This window comes from Lipomyces oligophaga, assembly GCF_038497815.1.
Source record: "Lipomyces oligophaga strain CBS 7107 unplaced genomic scaffold V1516scaffold_2, whole genome shotgun sequence".
Classification (NCBI taxonomy): domain Eukaryota; kingdom Fungi; phylum Ascomycota; class Lipomycetes; order Lipomycetales; family Lipomycetaceae; genus Lipomyces; species [Lipomyces] oligophaga.
This window is the reverse complement of record NW_027117786.1, coordinates 1,083,005-1,108,333: the sequence shown is the minus strand read 5'-3', so window position 1 is coordinate 1,108,333 and position 25,329 is coordinate 1,083,005. Positions and strand designations below refer to the sequence as shown.

Here is a 25,329-nt window from a genome sequence, read left to right as displayed (position 1 = left end):
TCAAGTGTGAGGTGGATCACATTTATGAGGGGTGTGTGTAGCGGGACAGGGCGGTGTATGATACGAGGGGAAGGTAATGTAGAAAAGGTAGGATTTGATCAATTTTCTGAAACGAATCATTATCTCTCACTCTGTAAAACCGAGATAAGTCGAATAGTTCTGGCTGAATTGAAGGTTTTGATTCAACTAGGAGTTCTCTCGTGAATTTGACGCGATCCACCGATTAGAGTGTCGTGTTGAGGTTGCAATTATTCCGGTTATACCAAGACAGATAGATCTCTAGGAACCAAGATGGATCCGGATGAATTAGGAGCTGCGCAATGGGACGATGTGGCATCTTCATTGAAGCCAGTTACTGCGTCGCCGATTGATGGTAAGTTGTCGTGGCCCTGTCGACGAAGGCGAAGGCGAAAGGCGACGTGGATGGATTGCTGATGAACCTATGTGTAGAAAACCCGTTTGGCGAGCCAGCTAAAGACGATATTTTCGGCAGGCCGGATACGGACGAAGTAATTAGCAACGAACCCGATTCAGGAGAAGCAGAACCGGAAGGTCCTGCGGAATCTGGCGAAGCCACGGATCAACAGTCGACAGTCAAAAGTGAACCCGCTAAGAAACCCGAGCTGCATCCATTAACCAAGGTTGTGGCCGAGCTCTCTGGACGGGATTTGGAAGCTGAGCAGAGTAGAAAAGAGGAATCATCTAGTTCTTATACTGCGGGACCAGCTTCGGCCTCGCGGGCCCGAGCTGCTAGGAAAGCGCGTTCAAAAAAGTCGACGACGCAATTGGCAGGATCTGACGACGAAGCTGACGAGATTGATCCAACATTAAATCCTCTAGGTCCGGTTATTGATGACTCGGCTTCAACGGTGACGGAAGGTGCCACTGAACAAACTGTAACAGCTACACCAGGAAGTGCTGGACTTCCTCCTGAACTGGCCAATGAACGGGGAATTCAAAGCGCAATGGAATCAGCAGCTGCCGCTGCCGCAGTTGCTGCAGACCCTTCATTGGCATATATTCCTACTATAGCTACAACAGATTATGCTGATTCGGCACCGGCAAGTAGCAGTACTGCAATTCCGCGTCACATCGCAGTCGAGCAGCCTTTGAAGGCAGCCTTCGAGATCCAGGTTGGAGATCCAATAAAGGTTGGAGAGTTGACGTCTGCCCATACGGTTTTTAACGTTCGCACTCGAACTACGTCTAATTCGTATCGATTTCCAGATTTTACAGTGACTCGCAGGTATCGAGATTTCAGATGGTTATATCATCAACTGAGCAACAATAACCCGGGAATCATAATTCCTGCACCACCGGAGAAGCAGTCGATGGGCCGATTCGATGAAAGCTTTGTGGAAGGACGGCGGGCAGCCCTAGAAAAGATGCTTACCAAGATCACTGAGCACCCAGTGTTGCAGAACGATCCGGACTTACGGTTGTTTTTGGAGAGTGATTCGCTGAATTCGGATATCAAACTTAAGGAGAAATTGAACGGGCAAACTAATGAGAAACTGGGCTTGTTTGGGTCTCTGGCTCTGAGCGGCAAGTTTGTTGAAACGGACGAGTGGTTTGTGGATAAGAAACAATATGTGGAAGCTTTGGATATTCAGCTACGATCGCTTGCACGAGCCCTGGACACGGTTATTATTCAGCGAAAGGAGCTCGCGGACACGACGGCGGAATTTGCAGCAGCGCTATCGACGTTGGCTGAAGTCGAACTTTCACGACCTCTATCGAGCGCGATAGCAGGGCTTGCGGAGATTGAACAGCGAGCACGGGATTTGCATGAACGGCAAGGACTACAAGACATGCTTACCCTAGGCGATACCATCGACGAGTACGTGCGACTGGTGGAGTCTATTAAGGCTGTTTTTGTGCAGCGGCAAAAGTCCTATGTGTCGTGGCAAAATGCAGAGGTCGAGCTGTCGAAGAAGCAGCAGACGGTGTCGCGTGCTTATCGATCAGGCAAGACCGCACCCGAACGACTGACGCTGTTACAAGAAGAGACGTCTGAGTTTGAGCGGAAGGTGTACAGTCACCGAATTGCCTACGACGATGTGTGCAAGACGATCAAGGTCGAGTTTGACAAGTTCCAGAGGGAGAAGATTGAGGATTTCCGGTCGAGTGTAGAGACGTATCTTGAGAGTGCTGTTGAGAGCCAGAAGGAGGCTATCGAAATGTGGGAGACCTTCTATGAGCTGCAAGGGTTTGGACAGCAGCAGCATGTGGAATCTGCTGAGCGTGCGCAGACCGTCCAGTAGACATGATAGCGAGAAGATGTTAATTTGCGAATAATGCAGAGCATTGAATAAGAATGTTTTTATAAATGTTTATCTAGTTTGAGCTTTTTTGTTGTTTTTTTCATGACACTGTATCCAAAACTCTCTTTACATGAAGCCCCTAAACATTATAGGTTATCGATTACACACTCTATACTATCTGCTATTCAAAGCTGCTATTCATGTTCAAAGGCAGCACAATGAATTATCCCTCATGGTCATGACATGACCAAACATATACTCTCCGCTATACAGGAACATGGTTCTCGACCACTTCACGTTTCCTGCTCCACACTTTGTTCTGCCGAGGATAGCAGGTTCAACCCCGCACTCTGGTGACTGTGGCCGTGCAGTCTGGAGCCGAGGTCCTAGCTTGCACCGCCACAGAGAATGCCTCAATTGAGAGCTTATTGAGGGGCGGACAGGCCGAGTCCCAACGAGCGCGGGCGGAAGCTTAAAAGTTAAGTCGGACGAGCGTTTGCTGCTCAGTCTAATACTCTTCCACACATTCACATGTGTTCCGCAGTTGTTCGGCTCTGATTCCGTCTATATATAAAAGAGTATATAAAAGAGCTGTTAGTGTCTGTTCAGACTGTTCTGTAAGGTTTTCGCAATTATCACTTCAGTCGTCATGTCTCCGTCCGTTTCCCAGCAAACCGCTGCCAGCTCTGCTCGTACGAGAGATCCCTCTGCTCCTGCAGACAACTCCATCCTCGGAAAGGGAGACCCCGTCGCAGCAATGGCTGCCGAACGTGCCGGAGCATCGTTTTCGGTCCGCAAAATGACCTATTTCATGGACGGTGGTGAGGAAAAAACCCGTGAGCGTGAACGCATCATGGCCGAGATCGAGCGCGATCCGCTGTTCGAGAACGTCGATTTCTATGACCTTACTAAGGACCAGCTCCGCGAGCGCACGATGAAAAAAATCACTCATCTTGTCCCGTACATTATCAACGAACCCGAAGACACCACATTTGTCCGTCTCTCGCTCGTCGGCCTCGTCGATATGGGTCTCTTGACTCGCACCGGAGTCCACTACGGTCTGTTCTTCGGTGCCATCCGCGGTGGTGCCACTCCCAAACAGTTTTCCTACTGGATCTCCCAGGGAGCTGCAGAACTGCGAGGAGTTGCCGGCTGTTTCTGCATGACCGAGCTTGGTCACGGCTCAAATGTTGCTGGACTCGAAACAACCGCCACTTTCGATCCCGCCAGCGACGAGTTCATCATCAACACTCCCCATGTTGCTGCTACTAAGTGGTGGATAGGTGGCGCGGCTCATACTGCTACTCACACAATTTGTTTTGCTCGGCTCATTGTTCACGGTAAGGATTACGGTGTCAAATCATTCGTCGTTCCTCTCCGCGATGTTTCTACCTACGAACTCAGAACTGGCATTGCAATCGGCGACATCGGAAAAAAAATGGGCCGTGATGGTATTGACAACGGCTGGGTCCAGTTTACAAATGTACGCATACCTCGTCAGTACATGCTCATGCGACATGCCAAAGTCGACCGCCAGGGAAACGTTAGTCTACCTCCTCTCGAGCAGCTTACATACGGAGCCCTGATTGGCGGCCGGGTGTCCATGGCAATGGACTCAGCACTTATGAGCAAACGCTTTGTAACAATTGCTCTGCGCTATGCTGCTGTTCGTCGTCAGTTCACTTCGAAGAAGGGAACTGTTGAGACAAAACTACTTGATTATGCTTTACATCAGCGACGATTACTTCCACTGCTAGCCCAGAGCTTTGCTATGCAGTTTGCTGCAGATGAAATGCGCAAAATGCATGTTGCTCTGATGGAAAGTCTGGATAATGCCGACGCTTCTGACAAAGCCGGCATGGTAACTCTTATCGAGGATCTGAAGGAGGTCTTTGCTACTTCTGCTGGTCTCAAAGCTTTTACTACTTGGGCGTGTCAGGATACTATTGATCAGACACGTCAGGCTTGTGGTGGTCATGGTTATTCCGCATACAATGGATTTGGTCCAGCCTATGCTGATTGGGTTGTTCAATGCACATGGGAAGGTGACAATTCGATTCTAACGTTGTCGGCTGGACGAGCACTTATTCAGCGATATCTGCAAGTTTTGAAGGGTCGCAAAGCTCCATCTGCGACATCCTATCTTAATCATATCGGCGTTCTTGGATCGGCTAAGACAGGAACCCGGAAGATCGACAGTGCAGATGTTCTTCTCGAAGCCTGGCAAGCTGTGGCTTTATTTGCGGTACGAAAGGCTGGGGATGCCTATATCAAGCTGACCAAGGAGGGCAAGACTATGGATGAAGCGTTTGAGTCCTGTTCGCAGTTGCGATTTGTCGCTGCCAAGATCCATACACGGACCTTTATGGTGAAGATGTTTTATGAGCGAATCAAGATTGCTGACGAAGAGCTGAAGCAAGTTTTGAATGATTTGTTTGTGCTTCATGCACTCTGGTCAATTGAGAACGATTCGGGCATGTTTTTGCAGGCCGGATATTTCACGATCGCCCAGATGGACGAGATCCGACTGATGACAGATAAATATCTTGCACTTGTTCGACCGCAGGCTGTCCCGTTAACTGATTCTTTCAATTTGTCTGATTTTTTTATCAATTCGGCCATAGGTCGCAAAGATGGCAATGTCTACAATAATTATTTTGAACAAGTGAAGCGACAGAACCCGTCTTCGCCGCAGGCGCCGTATTTTGATAAAGTTATCAAGCCATTTATTAATCGTCAGCCGGAAGAGGAGCTGTCATATAAAGAGCTAGAAGAATCGGATTAGATTAGATACTAATTGTCTTCGAAAGACAAGTATGGATAGCCAGTCCGTGTATAGCTGGTTATTGGATGTTTTGATGATTAATGTTTGGTGCGAATGAATACATTTTAAGGTTAATGAGGAAGCATTGTAGAGATGTAATGAAATAAATTACAATACAATACAACAGCGAATAAAGAGAAAGTGAATTTGAGCAAAAACCGACCCAACCTGACCAACCGAGCAACCTGACCAACACGAGCAAAATGGATTGTGAGAAAAATGGAACAGAAGTAAACGAAAGGTAACTAAAATGAATCTCAAGGCCAGTAGAACTTGAGAGCGATCTTGTACTGCATTAGCAGTCAAGATATGTTCCAACAAATAAACGTTACTCGAAAATTGAAAACTTGACAGCGAAATATAACGAAAGCAAACCAACCCAACATGCAAAACGATAAAAATACAGGTAATTGATAAATTGACTGAATGAGCGCAGTATTGAATATTGGATAGGATTTAAGATACTCTGGACGCGGGAAATCCGCGATTCAATGTTGATATTCTCAACTCTCCTTCGAAATCCAGATCCCAGTCCTCATCCGATTCCGGAGTAACGATCTGAGAATGACGATCACTATCTGAGGCTTGTCTCGATATAGACATTGGCAGGCCGGGTGATTTCGAAGATGATAAAGACAATGAGGACGGCAGTGCAATGGATGGCCTGAAATTTGAGTTAATGTTTCCACGTGTTATCCGTTTAGTGGTATGAGAATGAGGCTTCTTTTCAGGCGACTTAGTCGTACAACTTGAGGGCCTAGCAGAATCATCCTCCACGAGACCAGAGTTTTGCTTTGGCGTTTCTAAAATGGGTATAGCCGTTTCTAAACTATTCTCGGGTGATAAGGAGGTTGACGAAGTACTCGACGCCGTCGTACCAGTCGCAACGGATGATGAAGACGATGACAGCGAGGATGTAGAGCGTATGGCGGATTCAGACGATTGGCTTCTGCTTAGACTAATCCGAGTCGCTTGAGGCAATTTTGTGACCAATAAATGCTGCATATCCGCCTGAGTCAAATCAAAATCATCGTCCCAGCGATCTGCATCATTTGGTTTACTCTCAGATCCGGCCAAATGGTCGGGAAGTGTGTCCATGCCTGATGATCGTCGATTACCTGAAACTGGAGTAGGAGGCGGATATCTAAATCCTAGGTGATTCTGTCGATAACTCGATCCTTGACCTTGATTAAAGCTCGAACCTAGACCACGAACCTGTGAGAGCGGCGTGGGACCAGGCGTTGGCGCCGGCGTAAACGCACATCCAGGTAGCTCACGAAGAGTACTACGAACTGTACTCGACTCTACTCCTGAAGTTTTGCCATCTGGAATGATAAATCTTTGAGCTCTGATCCGTCGGAGTTGCGGTGTCTGTCTCTGTAGAGTCTTCATGGCATCATCATAATTTCTCGCTGGATGTGAATGTCGAATCCACGCGTGCTGCAATAACTGGTCGGCAGAGGGTCTCTTGCGTGGGTCTCGCTCAAAACAAAGTCTCAGAAACGATTCAAGAAGCGGAGATAAATCTTCGGGAATAGGAGGATGTGAATCGTCACCGATCCTAAAGAGGGCTTGAAACGGTTCCATGTCCCCATATGGCGGCTGACCTGTGATTAGCTCGACTACTGTGCAACCGACACTCCAAATATCTGATTTAGAAGTGGCTCCTTGAAGCCGGATTACTTCAGGGGCCATCCAGTATGGGGTGCCTGCAACATCAGCACATGATTCGGTAGTCGACATGGCCGCTGTCGTGGAACGAGACGTGGCAACCCCGAAGTCGGCCAATTTGACAATGCCTTGCTTGGTGGTAAGAATATTGGCTCCTTTGATATCGCGGTGGATGACTCCTTGATCATGGAGATACACTAGTCCCTTCAAAACTTGTGATATATAGACGGCTACTAGGTTTTCAGGGAAGACACCAAAGTTTTTCATGATGGAGGTCAGCGACCCATTTTCACAAAATCTTGCAGTATTAGACTCGATAAAAGATTTGAACTGAGAGCGAAATGCAAACTTACTCGAGGATAATATACAAAGTCTCTTCTGTCCTAACAAAACCAAGATATCGCACGATATTCGGGTGCTATAACACAAAATTAGCAGTCTAGTCGATCTCAGACAAGAAATTTACATACGTCAAGTTGTTGAAGGAGATCGATTTCACGCTATTAGTAGGTCAGTCTTGGGAGCGATAAACATAATATAAATAGACGTACAGTGATACTTTGAATGTCTGAACGCTTAATGTTTGAAAGGCTTATCAGTTTTGCAGCGACAGTTGCACCGGTTCGAAGATTCAGAGCGAGACGAACTTCGCCAAAAGCGCCCTTTCCCAGAACATCGCCAATAGACTATACACGTCAGTTAACACATTTTTGATCTGGAACCATTGCGTAGTAGTGAACGCACATAATTGCCAATAATTCGAGCTTCCTGGTATTTGCGGCCAGAAGAAGGTGTATATGGAGGAATCAGAGGAGGCGACGGAGGAGAGCTAGGCGTACTGGCTGAGCCTGATGAAGAAGATGAACAAGTCGACGCGGAATTTATCGGATCGTGATGACCAGAAACAGCGGCAGGGAATCTTTTACTTTCTGATCTGGTTTTATGAGTATTGCTGTTTGCAATTCTGTTGCCTGAACGCGGAACAAGATATGACCAAGGAGATCCCGGCATCTAGGAGAAATATCAAGCAGATTTGAGCACCTATCCAGAGACATGCGCGTGCTCGTGCTGTGTGTCGCGACAGTATTTTGCAGTCTCTTCAAGCAAAACCAGAGATTTCCGACAAGTCGGTAGACCAAATGCAAAGGTAAGAGCAAGAGCACCAAAATCAAACTAGAAACTTCAATATGTAAAACAGAAACAGAAACAGTCAAAGTCAGAAAGGGAAACAAGTAAACACTCCCAGCTCTCTGTGGCGCCGTCATTGAGTCGTAGTAGATTATGATGATTGTTATGTAATATATTATGTAATATTATTTGGAACCTGTTTAGTTAAACTGGATTATTCTTATTGCCACAAAATAAAAGAAATATAATAATGACTTCATTGCTATCTAAGCTGTCAAGCTATCTGAACTTCGCTGTGGCTGCTATCTCAGTGAGGGTTATTAGTTCATGCTTTCGGCGTTTCTGACTGCTTGCCAACATAACAGAACAGTATCAAAATAGTCCAAGCATGAGATGTTGAATTTCATATGGAATCCAGTCAAATCAAGTCTCATGGGTATACATATTAAGCAAACCAATACCCTCTAAATTCAGCTGGCACTTTTTCCTGAACTCCACTAGACCGTGGAACTATTACTAATGTCGAGAAACTTATTCGGATGTCCGACAGATCTGACGATTTCTCTTCTATTCTTTAAAAGACCATCAAATCACTTTATGGATATTTACTGATCCGGGAAGCACCGGCCTCTCTCAAGGCCTTGTACACTATTAGATTGTGAATGAACTGTAATGTTGTCTGCGAAGTTGATTAATCATAATACAGCTTCTCGTTGCAATATTGCTCGACCTTCACAAGGGATAATCGAGAGGCTCCACAAAAATATTTCTCAACTATAGTTTCAATAACGGACTCTTTAAACATTAAACGATGCGATCTAGAAGCGATTTAGAAATTTGCAATTCTCTTGGCTTCGAGACTGACTGGATAGTCAACCAATTTGACCTGAAGTCAGCACACTTTATCGTTGCACAGTCACAAGCGGATGGATTCAAAAAATACTTTCACGAAAGTATATTAATGAAACCAAGAGTGCTAATACACCTACGCATCTTGAGATCGAGTAAATTGGCAGTCTCCACTCTCTGAGTTTGACTCTTACTGCAGTATCAAAGCATTTTTGTTAAACATACTACTGATACTCTCATTTGTCAAAATAAAAGTTCAAACTTTGTATAATCAGAGGTTGATATACTTGTTTCTCTGTCCGAGTGAAGCCTTTGGATTATATATACTATGACCAAGCTAAAGCAGACGAGTGGAATGCATGTCTTGCAGCTGTGTTGAAACAGTCGGAGTCACACATAAATTGAAACACTCTAGAGCTGAAATACACTCTTAAAATGTCAAAACAAGAGTCTCGTCTACCATGTTTTCATCTAGGAAAAGTGCATAAAGGCGCGTTTCAAGTGTTGTTCCAAGCTCTACCACGTCCATTCTCCTCCTGATAACTAATACCATGGATTTTTAACTTCGCTATTATTTCTCGAATATCTCTTCAACCTTTCGATCCTACTTATCAGTATCTGTCTTGTTGATTTCACGAAGGCAGTACAGGCTAGCTTTTCTTAAGAATAAATGGAGGATGCATGCCTTATGCCTTTCTCTCTCTTTAGTTTTGGTCCATCAGCTTTCCCCTGAACTTACCGAGAATTTCTTTGCATCGCACTAGTGCTGTTTCGGGAAAGCGCCCGTTGAATAAGACACAAAGCGTCGCACTCACTAAACCCTCGACAATGTTACACAACTTTCAGCCCAGATATATTTTAGCATATTTATTCATTATACTTTCTAGTAATAGATCTATTCTCTCGCGTTCGCCGGCCCAAGACAAATTATAGCAGACAATTCCATGTCTAAGCTTTTCCAACTCTGAACACTACTATTGCTCCTCATCGAAACCCTCATTCAATCAATCCCTTAAATAGAAATGTATACAACATCATATAAAATGTAAAACCAGTCAAATCAAAAAAGGTTACCAAGCGCCTATGAACAGATAAATGAATAAAAAGAAAAGAAAGAAAAAGATCAAACCTTCGGAAAGTTTGTGGCAAGTCAAGTGGAGACCAAGCCCTAATAGATCTGATAGAACTGGTAGATCTGATAGGTCTGGTAGATCTGATAGAACTGGTAGATCTGATATATCTGATATATCTAAGGTAATAGAATCCGTAATATCGATCATTGTTGTTCCACAAGTAGTCTGTAAAATTCAATACAGGATCCGGTTAACCTCTCATTAGCTGCGAAGCCTGGTCAATAATCCGGGCGCGGGTAGAAAGATCATCCCAGGTATTATTCAAACGATTACTCCATTTAGCAGCAGTTCGACTAATCAGTCCTTGTCGCTCTTCTGGCGCGAAATCGTCATCGTCGTCAGCATCATATGAATCCCAGGATGGCCGTCGGTAAAATGCTATTCCAAGAGCAACAAAAAAGACTCCAATGAAGCCCCACTGCGACCAGAAACTCCATAGGCCAAACCACGTGTAGTTGACAATGATACGATCAATAAAAGCAGATACAATTGTTTGTCGGCAAACCTGTGTGAAATAGGTTGTCGCATTATAATATCCTGAGTCAATTACTGCTGGGTCAACTAGTTGCGCAGACGTCGGAAGAACAGCATTCGGTTGGAAGAGAATCCGACTAGCTTGTGCACACGACATTAATGAATCAGGATAAGCTTCACATGCTCCAACAAGACCGTATAAACCATCAACCGCATAATTGCAAAACTGCTGACTTCCATATCGAGCATAGTCGGGTGCGATAATACTAGTGAAGGCATAATTGATTGCTAGAACAGAAACCATCAGCATTGATGTCCCAAGAAGAAGGCCTTGCGGATCGGTCTTCCCACGTTGAATGCGGAAGAGAACGAAGAAAACTAGCCGGATACTAAAGTACGATAGGCCAATCACAGTAGAGACGAACAACCAAATAATGAGGAAAATCGTAACAATATAATCAGCTGGGAAGGCTCTAGACGCAGCTCGTAGAATCTCATTAATAGGATTAGTGATATTGGTATAAGCCAGCAAAAACCCACAATGACGGCCACAAGGCGTGTTCTCAATGTGATCAACCATGGTAATAACCATGGAGGCAAGAATAAGCAGTGCAGAAAGAAGTAAGAAAACTCCAATGAATACAACTACTGGTCTTGAAACAACTCTGTAAAGCTTGAGTAGCCATCTGGGCTTGTACCATTTCGATTCGCCGTTGCTTATTCGTACACGACGAACCAAAGTTCGTTCTTCACGTTGTAAATTTTCGTATGCACGTTTATCACGAACGCTCCATTGGATACTGGATCCCTCATAGCGTGCTTCAATCATACGCTGTTCCTCGAGATTGAGCTGAAGAGCAACACGAGCATCATCCAGTTCAGCCTGGTTCATGCTTGGTCTGAACTTCATGCACAAAACCGGTAAAACAGCGAATCCGATGGCCGTGTATATAACATAGATAAATATACCCAGGCAAAGTAAAACTCCAATAATGAAAGTCAATGCTCTTTCACCACCTAAAAAATTAGTTCTGTAAAATGCAAGTAATAGCCGGAAATACATACGATTCTCAGTCAGAATCAGATAGAAATAAGAGTAATCATATTGACCGTCCTGAACACCTCTGGCGTAGGGAATGAAAAGTCCCAAAATCAAAAGAATAACTCCAATAGTCAAAAAAATTGCAGCATATTTAAGTGCGCCTCGGATACGACCCATGGCCGACGACTCATCGTCCCATTCTTCAAACCTGATTGGTGTTAGACACATGTGAAGTGGTTAAGCAGAAGAAGGCTCACCAGAAGTATGTGAATGGAAGAACAATTAAGAGCAAAAAGGCGTCCATAGAATAAAGAACTAAAAAGTCAGCTCGATAATAACTTTACCTCGTAACATGTCAACATACGATAATAAACTAAATTGAGTCAGTATTAAGCACAGATATACACCTCAGTAACTTACCAATCTTAACAGCCAGCTCTGACTGTGTATACTAAATTCACATTAACACGCATGCAAATACTACTAGAACCTGACCTTAACCTACTTCAGTGGTTAATCCAGTTGACTGGCTGACAATAGCAATGTCGACAGGAAGTAGACAGGCTGTGGCCAACACGACTGAGATGGAGAAAATGGAGACGATCATGACAAACACATCTCGTTCGTATCGTTTCGTGTATAAACGAGTCTATCTATGGTCAGCCAAATGATCCAAGATGGAGGTTCAACCAAAAAGTTTGAGCAAGCGTACAAAGAGGATCGAGATGGCAGCCAGAATTCCACAAACGATGCCGAAAGCGATCCACACGAAAGTTGTTCGTACGACCGACATGGCTAAAAAGACTCTCAAAAGATTATATTTATATAATTTCAAAGAGTTTCTTATTTATAAAGCAACCCGAAACGGACTTCTGAGTATCAAATATCAGTCTGCCGCTGTCGTCGCGGTAGCACAGTTCAGTTTGCTTGACTAGCGACACATGAATTGTTATCGCGATCATCTTAGCTGTCGTCATCCAGTCTGTCCGGTCGCCGGTTAAGTCAGCTAATCAGTCACCTGATATGCTTCAATTGGAGTTGCTTTTATGCCGTAAACAGACGAACATTGGAATCTCCCAGTCTTACAGTTCTTTCCTCCCAACTACTGGTCCTTGAATTTGAAGAAATATTCTCCAAAGCTTATTTCAGAAATTATACCATTTGGTTGTCACTGAACTCTTTGTAATTCGTTGAGAAGGATACTTCAAAATGAGAGTGTACAACTGCAGCTTCTGCTCTTCTCCGGTATACGTATGTTTTTTTGTTACTGTTAGCTCTCGAGCTATGCTTTGTGGAGAAACTAACCTTGTCTAATCTAGCCAAGTCATGGTATCATGTTTGTTCGCAATGATGCTAAGGAGTTCAGATTCTGGTGAGTCTTAGGAGAAATTTCTATTTTTTCAGGAATGATTAACTGGATTAGTCGGTCAAAATGCCACAAGAACTTCAAAATGAAACGTAATCCTCGGAAAGTCCGTTGGACTAAGGCCTTTCGCAAGGCCGCAGGAAAGGAGATGGTTGTTGATTCAACTCTTAAATTCGCTGCTCGCCGCAATGTTCCTATTCGTTATAACCGTGAGCTGGTTGCTCTCACCCTCAAGACAATGCATCGTGTGTCCGAGATCAGAAAGAAGCGAGAACTTGCGTTTTACAAGAACAGAATGCGGGATAACAAGGCTCGACAGCGTGCCGAGGATCGTAAGCTTGTTGCCGAGAACGAAGAATTGCTTAAACAGGGTGGTCTTATTCCTAGAACTAAGTCTAAATCCGCTGAAATTGATCAACAAGTGTCAGACGAGGAAATGGATGTTGAAGAAGAGGAGGTCGAAGCACCTGTTGAACAAAAGGAAGAAGTGCTCATCAAGGTTCCTGCTACGAGAAGGAGGAGACAAAAGAATTGAATGCGTAATTAGTGAAATACTAATCTTCGTTTGCATTTCCTTTCAATGTATAGTAGTTCAGTTTTTATTGGTTTTTGCGGAATTCAAAAAGAAGTTTGCTTTTATACACGTATATATATTTATTTATTTACATATAGCTCAACGACCGCTCCAACTCCAGCAAATGATTCCAAATATTGTTGGATCCGACTTTGCCAACTCGATCCATGATCTCTGTCTTCTGCTCAAGACCTAGATTTGCAAACCTCTGTAACAAATTTCCATCTAAAACCGGCCGCGCAGTCGTAGGATTGTAATCGTTACTAGTCATAAACAATCTGTAACTGGTTGGATTCAGTCCGGCAATGTGCTCGGTTCTTTCAGACATTTGATGCAAAATCATCGTTAATTTTCTGTACACGGCCTCGGAAACGGGTATGACAGACATCAAGCTTCCTGATTGTGTTACACCGATTGTCAAATAGTTTGTCTTGTTATCCGGTTTCATTGCAATTGGATCGACTTCGTCTGTTCGTTGTGCGGTCTCCGTTCCTACTTCAGTTTCAATTTCAGTTTCCATTTTAATCGGCTTGTCTTCTTCATTGCTCGATGGCTCCACAACTGCAGCTTTCGCAATTTGAATTTCCGGAATCGTTGCCTGAGGTAGCATTGTCAAAGCCTCGATGTTATGGCCAGTGTAAAATTCAGATTTAGGCATGAGTTTCTGCCCCGAGACAGATCTCGGATCTTCTGGATCATATTGCACAATATGAATCTTTTTGTCCGCGTCCGCTACGACAAAATGAATCAAATTATGGCTGATCACAAACTCCGCCGCAACCACCTCCACTTGTCGAAGGTCTTTTCCAAACAACTGCATCTTGAACGGATCCTCGGAAAATCCAACAAACCAAATGCTTTTCATCGAGTCTCCCATTAAAATCATGTTTTTCAAGCTCTTCGCCTCCGTCACATATAAATTCATATCCATAAATGCCACAGGTAAAAATGAGTTATCTTCTCGAAGACCGCGAACCATCACTTTTTGGCCCTGCGCAGAAAGCAGATATCCGTCAACACCACATAGTGTGCTGACTACTCCTCGAACATCCTCTTTAACAATCAACTTAATTTTATGATTATGCTCTGGTTTGCCTGGTTCTGGAACTACCTCGATGATTTCAAATATATAGACAAACCCTTTTGCAGCCAAATCTTCACCAAATGAGATTCCAGTCCCCACCGCGATATATTCGCGTCGGAAAGAAGATTTCTCGGACACTTGCAAATTAACCTTTCGAACAACTAGTGCAGTTTCATTAGGCTCGAATTCATACGAATCAACAACTATCCAGGACTTGGGGGATATCAATTTCAGAGATCCTCGTTCGATGAAGGCTGGAAATTCGGATTCTAGACTCATTAGATGATATTGCTTTCGCCTGCTTCTTCAGAATTATATCTACCTGACAGATCTTCCTCGGCCTGTTCATTGTCCTCTTCCTTCTTCCCAAAATGAAACGTATCATATACTGATGTTGACGCTACATATGTGCGTTCGATTGGATGATAGTCAATAGCGTGTACATCAAAATCAAACGAAATCTTCTTAGCTGGCCAAGGACTAGTGAAATCATAATCATTATTTAGGTAGCCAATCCGCGCCATTCCCTATAGTATGTTAATGGTTAGCCGAAAAATAATATTCAAAAGTCTTACCGAATTAGAAGCATAAATTAAGCCATGATCAATCGTCATCGAATGAAAAGAATGAATTGCAATGACACCTGGCCCGCCTGCAAATGGAATCGCTTTTGGTGAAGCCTTTGACGTCTTCACAATTATAAACGACTCGCCAGACACAATAGCCGTTGGATCTTGACTATCAAAAACATTGTCTGGACCATCCAAATCATCTAGCAAGAAAACCGCATCGAACCCTCCTCGCTGTGCTGGTAAAGGAATCAGTCTTTGAAATCGTAATTTGGTAATCGATCTAGAAGTGTTCTCGGTCGTATCTAGTTCGGGATTACGAGTGATCCTCATATCGGGAACCTTGACAAACCTCACACCTTGCTCGTTTGGATGAGGAACAAACGGTTCATATAGTGAGACATCGCCTTCGTCTGTTCGAAAAAAAAGATAGTTTTTGCGATCAATGGAGTCTCCCAAAGTAGTAAACAGCATTTCCACGATCCTGAACTCGCGAAATTCTGGTTTTACGACTCGCGGTAGCAATCCCGCACTGGATTTACGTCTTGACAAACCAGCACCAGGTCGTACTGAACCAGAACCGGAGGAAGAATGTGAAGCTTTGGAGAATGGTACGATAATTTGAGGAAGCATATCCACACCAGCGACAGTAGCCAGCAAAGTCAAGCTCTGAGTGGAATAAATATGCAAGTCACCCGTACTAGTAACCATGAGAGCAACTGAAATTGAAGAAGAAATAGATTCAGAGTCGGTTACCTGCTCGCCGCTTCGCTTGCGTTTTCTATTTGATTCAACAGTAGTAACAGGTACATAATCACTTGGTAAAGAAGCCAGACATCCAGCTGAAAATAATGTACCCGATGGAAACTTTCCATGTTCAACAAGTTCAAGACTCTGTTCATCCCCATGTAACAAAAATGCCATACCATTGTCGAGTAGAACCAAGATTTCTGTCTCAAGAAACGAAATCCCGACCGCTTCAGGTTCAGGAGCCTGATCTTCATCCTCAGTCATTTTGATATCTTCTTCTTCCTGATAAATTGGCATCATTTGCACCATGTTCAAATCCGAATCATATACTCGAATTTCAGAGCTACAAAGTTGTACAATCCGTGTTCCATCAAGAATAGAACCGACTGCTAATGAAGCACCTCGGGATTCAAATTCTGTGTCTTTGACCTCTTCAAACTGATCACTGATATCATAAATCAAACTCTCGTCGTTGTTCGAAATGATCATATACTTGTCAACTTGTTCGGTCATCGAATCTGAATTTCCGGTTAAAGTGTCTCGGCTCTTTGTTTTCACGGTGAATAAAGCCTTGCAATTAGGAAATGGAAATTGTGATACCACACGTGGCGTGATTGATCGACGGAAAATACTCAGTCCAGCGGTACCTTTATTTTCGCCTGCTCGAGCCCCGACGATTTCCAAAGATGGTGTGCAATCCGAATTGAATCGAGGAGCTCCTTGGATCTCTGTGGATCCAACAGTCATATCAACCAAAGGTCCGTAATTTATCAACGCGTCGTGGACAGAAAATACAAATTTTTGAGAAGCATTGGAATCAAAATCCAGAACGGCTTGTTGAGCAGAAAGCTGGTTACCATTTACTGGTTCTCCGTATAGATCTTGATCCTCGTCATCGTAATCTTTTGACTGTATGATGTTGGCTGGATCTTGTTGTACAGTAATATCCAAAGAGTTCTGAGTGTCCTTCGATTTTCTCCAAGAAATAAGAGCGCTGTCAGCGTAGATAGAACCAACAAACAGCTTTTTTTTCTGATGAATCACTGTTAAGCACGAAGCAGCACCGCCTATTGCGATTGGGTTACGATCAACGTTAACCGGATAGAGATCCATGGACTCTATAGTCCTGCCTTCAAGAGCAAACTGGAGCAGATACGGGACTCCTGAACCGAGAATGAGAAGTACGAAGTTATCTTGTAAGTATGTTGCGCGAGAGCCTTCCAGGCGTAGATTCAAAGACGATTTATCCGCGAGAAAAAAATTTGTCGCCTCGGCGGTAACAGAGTTAACGGCAATACCAACTGCACGGCCAGATGAATCAATATGAATAATTTCGTTAGCCCCAATTAGGAGAGAGCCACCTATCGGAGCAGGGAGAGGTACTAGAGATACTAAATCGTAAGGTAAGTCTTTGACACTAATAATAGATGTAGAAGTTCGTTGTGCAAGATCCAGAGCGACGACAACAAACGAGACTGAATCTTTGGTCTCGTGTAGTAGTCCCGTCCAGGATTGCTTTGCATGGAAAAGAATGGCGAGAGTTGGTTCGCGGTATTCATATAAAAAACAGGCATCTATAACAGTTAAGATCGCATCATCGAACAAGTTGGCAGGAATGACAAAGGAAGGATAGGAGATTTGAGCTCTCTCAGGTAATGCAGCAGCGGACGACTTTTTAGAGGTTGACGCGGAAAGAAATGAGTCGTCTGTGTAATCATCGTCATCATCGCGTCTGAAAGGAATAAAAGCAAATAACGATTTCCCGAATTTGAGGCAGGCGCACAAATTGTTTGGATCAGCGCGGAGAAATTTCAGACAAGAGGCATAGTCAGTATCTAACGAGGCCGCGAAAGGACCCGAGGCCTTTTCGTAGTAGTGAAGGGAAATAGTGCGAAGAGAACGACGGTAGGAGTCCCAAATGACAAGAGATAGTCTAGCCGATTCAAACGAAATGAGCAAAGAGTCTTGTTGAGCTGATGTAGAGCGAGCTGTTCCTGGTCCGTTCGAAGAGCTGGGAGTGAGAGACGATGTGGCAGCGGTGCGCAACGAAACAAGACCAGTAACAGTGCCATGTAGATCAAACTCGGCAATTAAAACAAGCTTCGAAAGGTTCACCGACATGGACTGCTCGAGCCCGATATCAGCCAGGAAGTTGTCCTCGGTTCCATCCTGCAAAAGTGAAGAAGACGCTGCCGAAGATGTTTGACCGCTGGATGAGTGCGGATCAAGTCCAGCGCTGTCATCAGCGGAAGACTCGTACGAAGCAAAGTCGAATATCTGCAGCTTGTTGGTGCCACGAATAACAATCAGATTCGTCGACGATGCAGAAAGAAAGGCACCAACAGCTGAAAACGAGACCGTAGTAGGTGGGGTCAGATCTCGATAGACCTGCATGTGTGTTGTATTTGTGCTCTAAAGCTCTATTCTACGCGGAATTAGCGTGAGAAAAATTGAATCCTATTCCAGCAAAACAAAAAAAGAACTTTCTAGTCCATGCTCTCTCCACCACTCTTTATACTTACCTAATCATGCTAAAATTGACGACCTTTATGTTCCACACTGCATATAACTGCTCCGTAGTCGCAGCAAACTATAACATCTCTCTCTACTCGAACGGGTCACTCTCATGTCCACGTGAAAGTCTGTGGGTTGGGTTTCCCGAATGCACTCCAGTGGTGATTATGTAATTGCGTAGAGAGGGCCGCATGTTTTATTGTGGGAATATCTGATCTGCGGTTTTCTAGAACTTTTGGCTTCGATCTATCTTTGGAATATTATACTTTCTGGGCAGCTTCCTGACCCGCTGCCTTTAGCACTGCTTTCCAGCGATTAAATGCGGACATCGGCCTTGCTGCTGGCTGAACGCCAATGGCTTGCCCCTTGCGTCTGTCGGGACCGCCAGTGCTGCTGCTCTGTTGTTGATCTTCCTAATCGGGTTAAATAGGTCGTGCCCCTAGAAGCTGGAGCAAGGCAACTCAGAAAACAGACCGTTAGAGCTCGCCAGAGAAACGGATTCAAAAAGCTGGTAAAAGTGACACAGTTGAGTAAAAGAGCGAGAGGAATGACCGGTGAAAGATCAAACAATAACGGACCTGAGAAATGCTGAAAAAGAAATAAAATGCAAGGAAAATCGCGTCCTGTTCAACTACGTGTAGGTCGCGCGTGTAGACGCAGCTTTGGTGATATAAGATCTCGCTGTGTCACGTATTCTGAGATATCCGGATATCTACAGAGCCCAATTCAATATCCTTTCCATTTTCATCGCAACTGGTCGGTTCCGTCACTTTGTAATTATATTCATTTCTTATATTGGACGCTCATGCGATATAAATTATTCCATATATTACATACACTATATATTCTGTAGCTTAACCAGTCCCTTCTCTAACCCCGTACGGCTGTGGCGCGCTACTCCTCTCTTCCCCCTTCGTTCGTATCTGCCACTTCTCCGAGTTAAACAACACATCTCTCCTGGCTTCCATGCTCTCTTCGATAGGCACCTTCTGCTCTATTACCATTCTGTAAATCTTCGTTCGATTAATATTTCAAAAATAAAATAAAATAACAAATCCTGCTCCATGCAACAAACTATTCTTACTCATCCCCTAATCAAAACAAACTTAGCTTACAATGAAGAAATAAGAAAGACAAATATCCCGACATATCCCAACCAAGTATACAGATTGAACATTAAAACAACAAATAAATCCAAATACGCAAAAGAAAATAACTGACCATTCTATACATCCTTCTCTATCTTAACTTTCACATTAACTTGCGCAATTGATCCAAAGCCATTGACTACGTAGTCACTAAACTACTACGTACCCAATCCCACATTCGACTTGCTATCCCTTTAGGCTTCCGGACCCTTCCTGGCTGCCCTGGCTGATAGTGGTGGTCTCTGCGATCATTGTGGTTAGGCTTATCTCCCGTGCTCGCACGGAGGCCGAATTTCTCTGACTGCGCTGCGGTATGAGCTTCGCTGCTTCCAATTAAGGCTGCCCCTCTCATCTCCATCAGCTTTGGAAGTTCGATCGGTGGAGTCCCGGGTACTGGAAGGTTGCCCTGACTCCTGGATCCAAATTTGTTCTTTCCAATTTTCTCCCCCGAATTAGTCTTAGTCTTAGTCTCAGACGAAGTCGACTTTGTGCTAGATTTTCTGGAATGACCTCGACCGCCTGGACGAATCGTATCATTAGATTGCTTGCTGCGCCCCATATCGTTTCGTCGCGTCACAGTCTCGTCTTTTTCATCTTCGCTGCTTGGAATATGTAACAAATTTCCAGCGGACTGACTTCTAGTCATAGCATGCTTCAGTCCGAAAATAAGACTGCGTCTCTTTCCTTGTGGTGACCGTTGCCGGATCGTAGTCTTACTAGAAAACTCTGTAGAAAAGTCGCATCCACTGCCCAGCTTAAGACTATCATCTGATACAGTAGAATTAGAGTCACACTCTGCAGAGTCGTCTGTCGATTCAGAAGAAGATAAATCATGATGGACAGCTGGACCAGGTTCACCGAGAAATACTGCCTCACCTTCTTCGTTGTCGACAACCAAAACCGCATCACGACTATCTGCTGAGTCAGATCGAACACTGGGGGCTACCTCGACGCATGTGTCATTGAATGAGCTAACAAAGTCTTCCCACACACTCCGCCGGTTTTCCTTTTTATCAGCAGTAGCTGCAAGTCCTCTAGGGACAGTATCTGCTAGAGGAACCTGCGCGGCATCTGGAGCATCCGACTTAGTGTGCTGCTGTGACATGGTCTCTTCATAAGACTCGTCTAATTCTGCAACAGCAGACATTTGATGTTTAATTGGACGAGGACGTAATGCAGAAGCCGAACCTGATGAAGAGCCCGAAGAGTTAGAAGACGAAAAAGGACCATCAAGAGCTCGTGACATGGACCGTGAAAAAGTAGCAAAGTCGACGGAACGAGTACCATCCCAAGTAATTAGACCGGGCGCGGATTCAGAACGCCGGTGATATGTATAAGAGCTCGAACCAGACCAGGAACCAGACAGTAATGGAGGAGTACCAGAAGGTCCAAGAGCAGCATCTAAATCGATCATTGGTTCTGGGGTGGCCGTTCGCATAAAATGATCCGTATATGTGATATTTGAAGAGGAAACTGGAGTTGCAGGAAGGGTAAATGCTGTGTCAAACTCCTCGTCCTCGTCTTCAGTATTATCTTCACATGGGTACTCCGGCTGACTGAAGGTCTGAGAATCTGAATCCGAAACTTCATTTTCGTCACTAGCACCATCCTCCGCGTTCTTACGGCGGAACCGGATAAAAGACCAAGACCGAACCTTCTTATGTGTACGCACTGGTTCGCTGCTGTTTTGGCTTGAGGTAGATGTAGAGACAGTTGAAGTAGCAGACGAAGTTGAAGTAAGGGAAGCAACATTTGAATAGGTAATAGCTGGGTAATTTGTCGAGGAGCTGAGTTCAGACAGAAACGACTTGTCGCGATCAGCGAAGGAAACTGAAGGAACATGAGAAGAAGATGAGCTAGAACTTGAAAATGAAACAGATTTCACTGGCGAAATACGTTGCTGAGGTACTGGTTCGGGAGAAGATAGATCCTGAGAAAGTCGTGTTGTGGTGAGAGTAGTGGTTGTCGACGTAGAAGTGGTGGTAGAGTGTGAAGGGATGAACTCCACAGCTGAGGAAAACATGACTTTTGTCCTCGAAGGAGGAGTAGTTGAAGTTGAAGAAACGGAAGGAAATGAAACAGACGAGTCTATCGAAGCGGAAGAAGAATTACATGGCGAAGAGGACCGTCTGTCGTCGGAGAGAGTAGGAGACTCAGCAGAGGAAGAAGCCGAATCTGTAGGAGAGTCCGGACCATAAGATGGGAATGACACAGAATCGCTATGCTGAGTTGGTGCTGTATGAGATGAAGATGGAGAAGAAGAAGAGGAAGATGGTGAGGATGTAGAGGAAGGAGCGGATGAACTCATGGGTATATTTTCGCCTCGAAGATCAGCCAAGAAATCGCGTGAAAGTGCTGCCGACCGGCGGTGGGCATGTTTCCGAGCGGGACTTCGTGCCTTTGCGGACGAAATTAAAGAGGGCTCGGAAGGAGCAGAGTTTGAGAAAGGAAGCGACGAAGGCTGCAGCGAAGCAGGGCGGCTTGAGAGGGCAGAAGTGCAAGGCAGAGACGACGGGAAAGGTGAGACGGAGAGGTTGCGAGAGTGACCATGAGACTTGCTGGATATGGAAGTTGGCGAGGATCGTGAGGGAGAGGAATATGGAGTTTGTCCTGCAGGAAGAGGAAAAACAAAGGGCGGGGCGGAGGAGAGGGCGGGAACCGCGGTCGTAGCAGTAGTGGTGGACATGGATGACGGCGGCTGAGAGACAAAGAGAAATTAGCGATAGAGCATACGCGGGTGTGAAGACAGTCACATACGCAAAGATTACTAGTGATAGACCAAAAAACTAGATCATGCAGGCAGCAGAGATGCAAGAACGCGGACGTGGAGAGAGCAGGAATAGAAAATAAGAAGCTGGGCCGTGAGCGGGAGATCGATGAAGGGTGATCAGCGCGGAGAGTTGGGCTGGGGAGGACCGGAAGTGTGAGTGCGCGAGTGGTCGAGGACGAGAATAAAAAGACCCAAAAAAGCCAAGCTTAGGAAGAGTACATAAAGATGAAAAGGACCGAGGGAAGAAGAGAAAGGGACTGCAAGAATGCCAGGAGAAAGCAGGTCGTGAAGGAGAAAAAGAGTGCGTGAGGAAGGAGCGGAGCTGCAGGTGACGGGATTGTTGTATGTCGCAGTTTCGCAGTCGAAGTTTTCTAAGCAGGGTAGAACAGTACGCGGCGACGGGAACCAAGACGGCAAGCTGAGCAGACGCGACTACCGTGAGGGAATGGCGAAAACAGCTGGAAGCCGACAACAAATAGAAAGTGAAAGTGAAGTTTGCTGGCGGTGAGAAAAACCGAGAGCGAGAGACAGAAGGAAATGCGATAGAAGACGAAGACGAGAGTCGAGCGTCGTTAGCAGCGTAACACTCACTGGGCACAGAGAGGAAGAAAGGACCTTGCTTGGAAGAAGTAGAGTTTGAATGTTGCATCCGGTGACAGCGTGCATAGTCAACCCAGACAGCCACGAAGGACCCGGCTCCAGCGGACCCGGGCCGTTGCCCGCTGCGGCGCCGATCTGTCTTGCTTCTGCCCAGCCTGGACTGACGTAACACCAAAATGTCCGCTCGGGCCAGAATATAATACGGCAGCTGGGGAAATGAACGGAGTTTGTCTCGCAAGTCGCAGGCTGGTTTCCGGTTCTGGCAACTGGGCTTTGTTACGGTGTGCAGCTTACAGTGTCTTGCTTGCTGACGTAGAATCTACAGGTCTATTTGATAAATTGACTGTAATTCGCTGTTGCTATATTTGTGTGCTGTCTGTTATATTGTTGCATATCGCATTACCGTATATCATCTGATGGAGCACATATTGCATTATTCTTCCGCAACCAGCATCCCATATGCAACAGTGTTGTATCGCCGACCATTACTTTACTTATCTTGGAAGTACTAGTAGTAGCTCTTAGTAGAATTAGTAGCTCCTGGCTAGCTGCCCGTCAGTGTGCCGACTAATCACGCTCTCCCAAGTCGTTCTGTCAGTGAGTTCGCCGGGCGTTCTGAATGATTGTTTCGCTGTTTGATGGCAGTATTGCGCGCGGAATCGTAGTGCTTGTGCCGGACTAAACTTCCGTTCTGCAGTTAGCTAGAAGTACGCTCTGGCCCTACCGTTCTAATCCGGCGGTCCTGCCAGACTGATTTTCGCGTCCCGGGCGCCTTCGCGTCCTCAGCGCCAGCTCATCTCCCAGCTCGTTCAACAAAACGCGTCGTCGCATTTGCCGACTGTCGTTGCTCCCTCCCACCCCCTTTCCTACGACAGATTAAAGGAAAAAACGCGTCTTCAAAAAAAATAAACAGGCTGCGTCAACACCCTCGTCCACACCCACCGACATCCATCATAAACATACTCCCACACACCTATCGACGCGTACTGTCTCGTCACGCTTGACCCTCCCCTTGCCGTTGCTTCAGACTCTGCTTTTCCGACAGCCGTCTACGTATAGCTGTGCTGCCGAGCTTATCCAAACCGTCTTCCCCCTGTACAAGGCCCACCGCCCACAGACACAGGCTCTTCAACCCGCGACGGCGACGCTCCTCGTTGACCGCAATTGCACCCTGACGCGTCTCTTCGCTACACACAAGCGCCTCGAGCTCCGCAATCCGTACTGCTCCGCCGTAGACATCTTCGAGCTCGTGCGTGGTGGCCTGGAGCGCTGGAAAAACGCTGTGCACAAACTCAAGCACCTTATCTGACCGCGTCTCGTAGGGCTCCAGGAATTCTTTATATGCCTTGTTCTTGAGCAGTTTTTCGCCCGTCACGCCGATGACCAGTTTCTGTCCACAGATAAACCCTGACATAGTGAGAAGTATCTTGTGTCCTTCGTGCAAGTGGTCAAACGTTCCTCCAACTTTTTTCACTGTTAGCAAACGTTCTTGATTAATTCTCCTAAATTGAGCCCGCCTACCTGCAACACTGGGATACTCGCCCTCCAGACCTTGCTCCTCCTCCTCCTCGACGTTTGTATCGATGTCTCTGTCTTCGATAATTCTCTCGCCGTCCGAGATCTCCTCGTCCACGATCTCCTGGTTCCGCATCGGGAAAATGACAATCTGTAATGAACCCTCTCTCGAACGATGATTTTCCTCGACGAACAATGGAATCAGTTTCTCGTCTAGGCTCACAGTCAGACATTGTCGTCGCCGTCAAAATTGCACCCTCCGATCAACCCACTTACCTTCTTGACATACTGCCACGGCCTCCCACCCACGTTGGCTTGCTGAACGCACCTCGAATCCGCCCACACCCTCCATCAGCACTCTGACGTCGATCTCGGAATCTCGGCCGATGCGGCCGGCAAGTACATATAGTCTTGCGATGTAGTAGTGGAGAGTGACGAATCTTTCTGGAGGATTGACAATCAGAATCTCTAGCCGACCCTTCTTTTGCGTAACATGTAGAGCCTGCGTTATGATGGCACTGTATTTCCTCATGAAATCAACTTCTGCGAGTTCGCCTTCACCGACCTCAACCAGCAATAGCGTGGTATGGAAATGCATCATCCTACTGCCGCCCTCCTCCGAGCGCTGATAGATCTTGTCCGTTATAGCCAGCTTGTCTAACTTAAACACTTAATCATATCTCGCGAGTGGGTCGATCTTGCGATTATTCCTGTTTAGCGATCGAGTGATCTATATTGTCAATATGATCAGTATGGCTAGTACGGTGCAATACCTGTTCGGGTCCCGAGCATGTAGCTAGCTATGCCCCTCCGACCCCGGATGATACTCCACAGTGGTTGCATCCCCTTATATTTACACTATTATAAACCAAGTGTAGCACTGGCGTGTAGATCATCTTCCAAAATGTTATACGTGTATTACAGAAGCACTCGCTAGTCGGAGTATTTGTTCACTGTAAATTGTCTGAAGGGCTATTTTATGCCAATGTGCTCAAATGAACTAGTTTGACCTCAATTGACATCTACAGGCGCAAACGGTTTTGGTAGCAGAATT

The 25,329-nt window shown here is 45.4% G+C and overlaps 8 protein-coding genes across 8 annotated transcripts; 3 read left to right on the top strand and 5 right to left on the bottom strand.

Moving 5' to 3' along the window:
- Nucleotides 1–6: 6 nt before the first annotated feature.
- Nucleotides 7–2,758, top strand: V1516DRAFT_671169 (Vps5 C terminal like-domain-containing protein). Its single transcript, XM_066921518.1, has 2 exons — nt 7–373; nt 451–2,758. The coding sequence occupies exons 1-2, from the start codon at nt 292–294 to the stop codon at nt 2,262–2,264; spliced, it is 1,896 nt and encodes a 631-aa protein (XP_066779038.1). The 5' UTR covers nt 7–291; the 3' UTR covers nt 2,265–2,758.
- On the top strand, nt 2,759–5,330 carry V1516DRAFT_671167 (acyl-CoA oxidase-domain-containing protein). Its single transcript, XM_066921517.1, has one exon. It carries the CDS (start codon nt 2,914–2,916, stop codon nt 5,047–5,049), a length of 2,136 nt encoding a protein of 711 aa, XP_066779037.1. The 5' UTR covers nt 2,759–2,913; the 3' UTR covers nt 5,050–5,330.
- V1516DRAFT_671165 (kinase-like domain-containing protein) lies at nt 5,137–7,943 on the bottom strand. Its single transcript, XM_066921516.1, has 5 exons — nt 7,504–7,943; nt 7,311–7,445; nt 7,230–7,259; nt 7,113–7,177; nt 5,137–7,057 (listed from the first exon to the last, which is right to left on the bottom strand). Exons 1-5 carry the CDS (start codon nt 7,768–7,770, stop codon nt 5,545–5,547), a joined length of 2,010 nt encoding a protein of 669 aa, XP_066779036.1. The 5' UTR covers nt 7,771–7,943; the 3' UTR covers nt 5,137–5,544.
- Nucleotides 7,944–9,582: 1,639 nt separating this feature from the next.
- On the bottom strand, nt 9,583–12,313 carry V1516DRAFT_671161 (uncharacterized protein). The gene is made up of 7 exons (XM_066921515.1): nt 12,098–12,313; nt 11,891–12,034; nt 11,806–11,836; nt 11,750–11,758; nt 11,643–11,700; nt 11,409–11,593; nt 9,583–11,360 (listed from the first exon to the last, which is right to left on the bottom strand). The coding sequence occupies exons 1-7, from the start codon at nt 12,176–12,178 to the stop codon at nt 10,060–10,062; spliced, it is 1,809 nt and encodes a 602-aa protein (XP_066779035.1). The 5' UTR covers nt 12,179–12,313; the 3' UTR covers nt 9,583–10,059.
- A 179-nt stretch (nt 12,314–12,492) lies between these two features.
- Nucleotides 12,493–13,405, top strand: V1516DRAFT_671157 (ribosomal protein L24e-domain-containing protein). The gene is made up of 3 exons (XM_066921514.1): nt 12,493–12,636; nt 12,705–12,757; nt 12,809–13,405. The coding sequence occupies exons 1-3, from the start codon at nt 12,595–12,597 to the stop codon at nt 13,284–13,286; spliced, it is 573 nt and encodes a 190-aa protein (XP_066779034.1). The 5' UTR covers nt 12,493–12,594; the 3' UTR covers nt 13,287–13,405.
- Nucleotides 13,390–18,298, bottom strand: V1516DRAFT_671152 (CPSF A subunit region-domain-containing protein). Its single transcript, XM_066921513.1, has 4 exons — nt 18,251–18,298; nt 14,985–18,153; nt 14,732–14,936; nt 13,390–14,678 (listed from the first exon to the last, which is right to left on the bottom strand). Exons 2-4 carry the CDS (start codon nt 18,120–18,122, stop codon nt 13,414–13,416), a joined length of 4,608 nt encoding a protein of 1,535 aa, XP_066779033.1. The 5' UTR covers nt 18,123–18,153; nt 18,251–18,298; the 3' UTR covers nt 13,390–13,413.
- Nucleotides 18,299–19,529: 1,231 nt separating this feature from the next.
- On the bottom strand, nt 19,530–22,076 carry V1516DRAFT_621660 (uncharacterized protein; the record flags this gene model as incomplete). The annotated part of the gene is made up of 7 exons (XM_066919535.1): nt 19,530–19,603; nt 19,673–19,874; nt 19,968–20,396; nt 20,433–20,936; nt 20,976–21,061; nt 21,287–21,565; nt 21,695–22,076. 7 exons carry the CDS (start codon nt 22,074–22,076, stop codon nt 19,530–19,532), a joined length of 1,956 nt encoding a protein of 651 aa, XP_066779032.1.
- A 1,678-nt stretch (nt 22,077–23,754) lies between these two features.
- Nucleotides 23,755–24,873, bottom strand: V1516DRAFT_620340 (uncharacterized protein; the record flags this gene model as incomplete). The annotated part of the gene is made up of 3 exons (XM_066919480.1): nt 23,755–24,224; nt 24,282–24,488; nt 24,552–24,873. 3 exons carry the CDS (start codon nt 24,871–24,873, stop codon nt 23,755–23,757), a joined length of 999 nt encoding a protein of 332 aa, XP_066779031.1.
- Nucleotides 24,874–25,329: the final 456 nt, after the last annotated feature.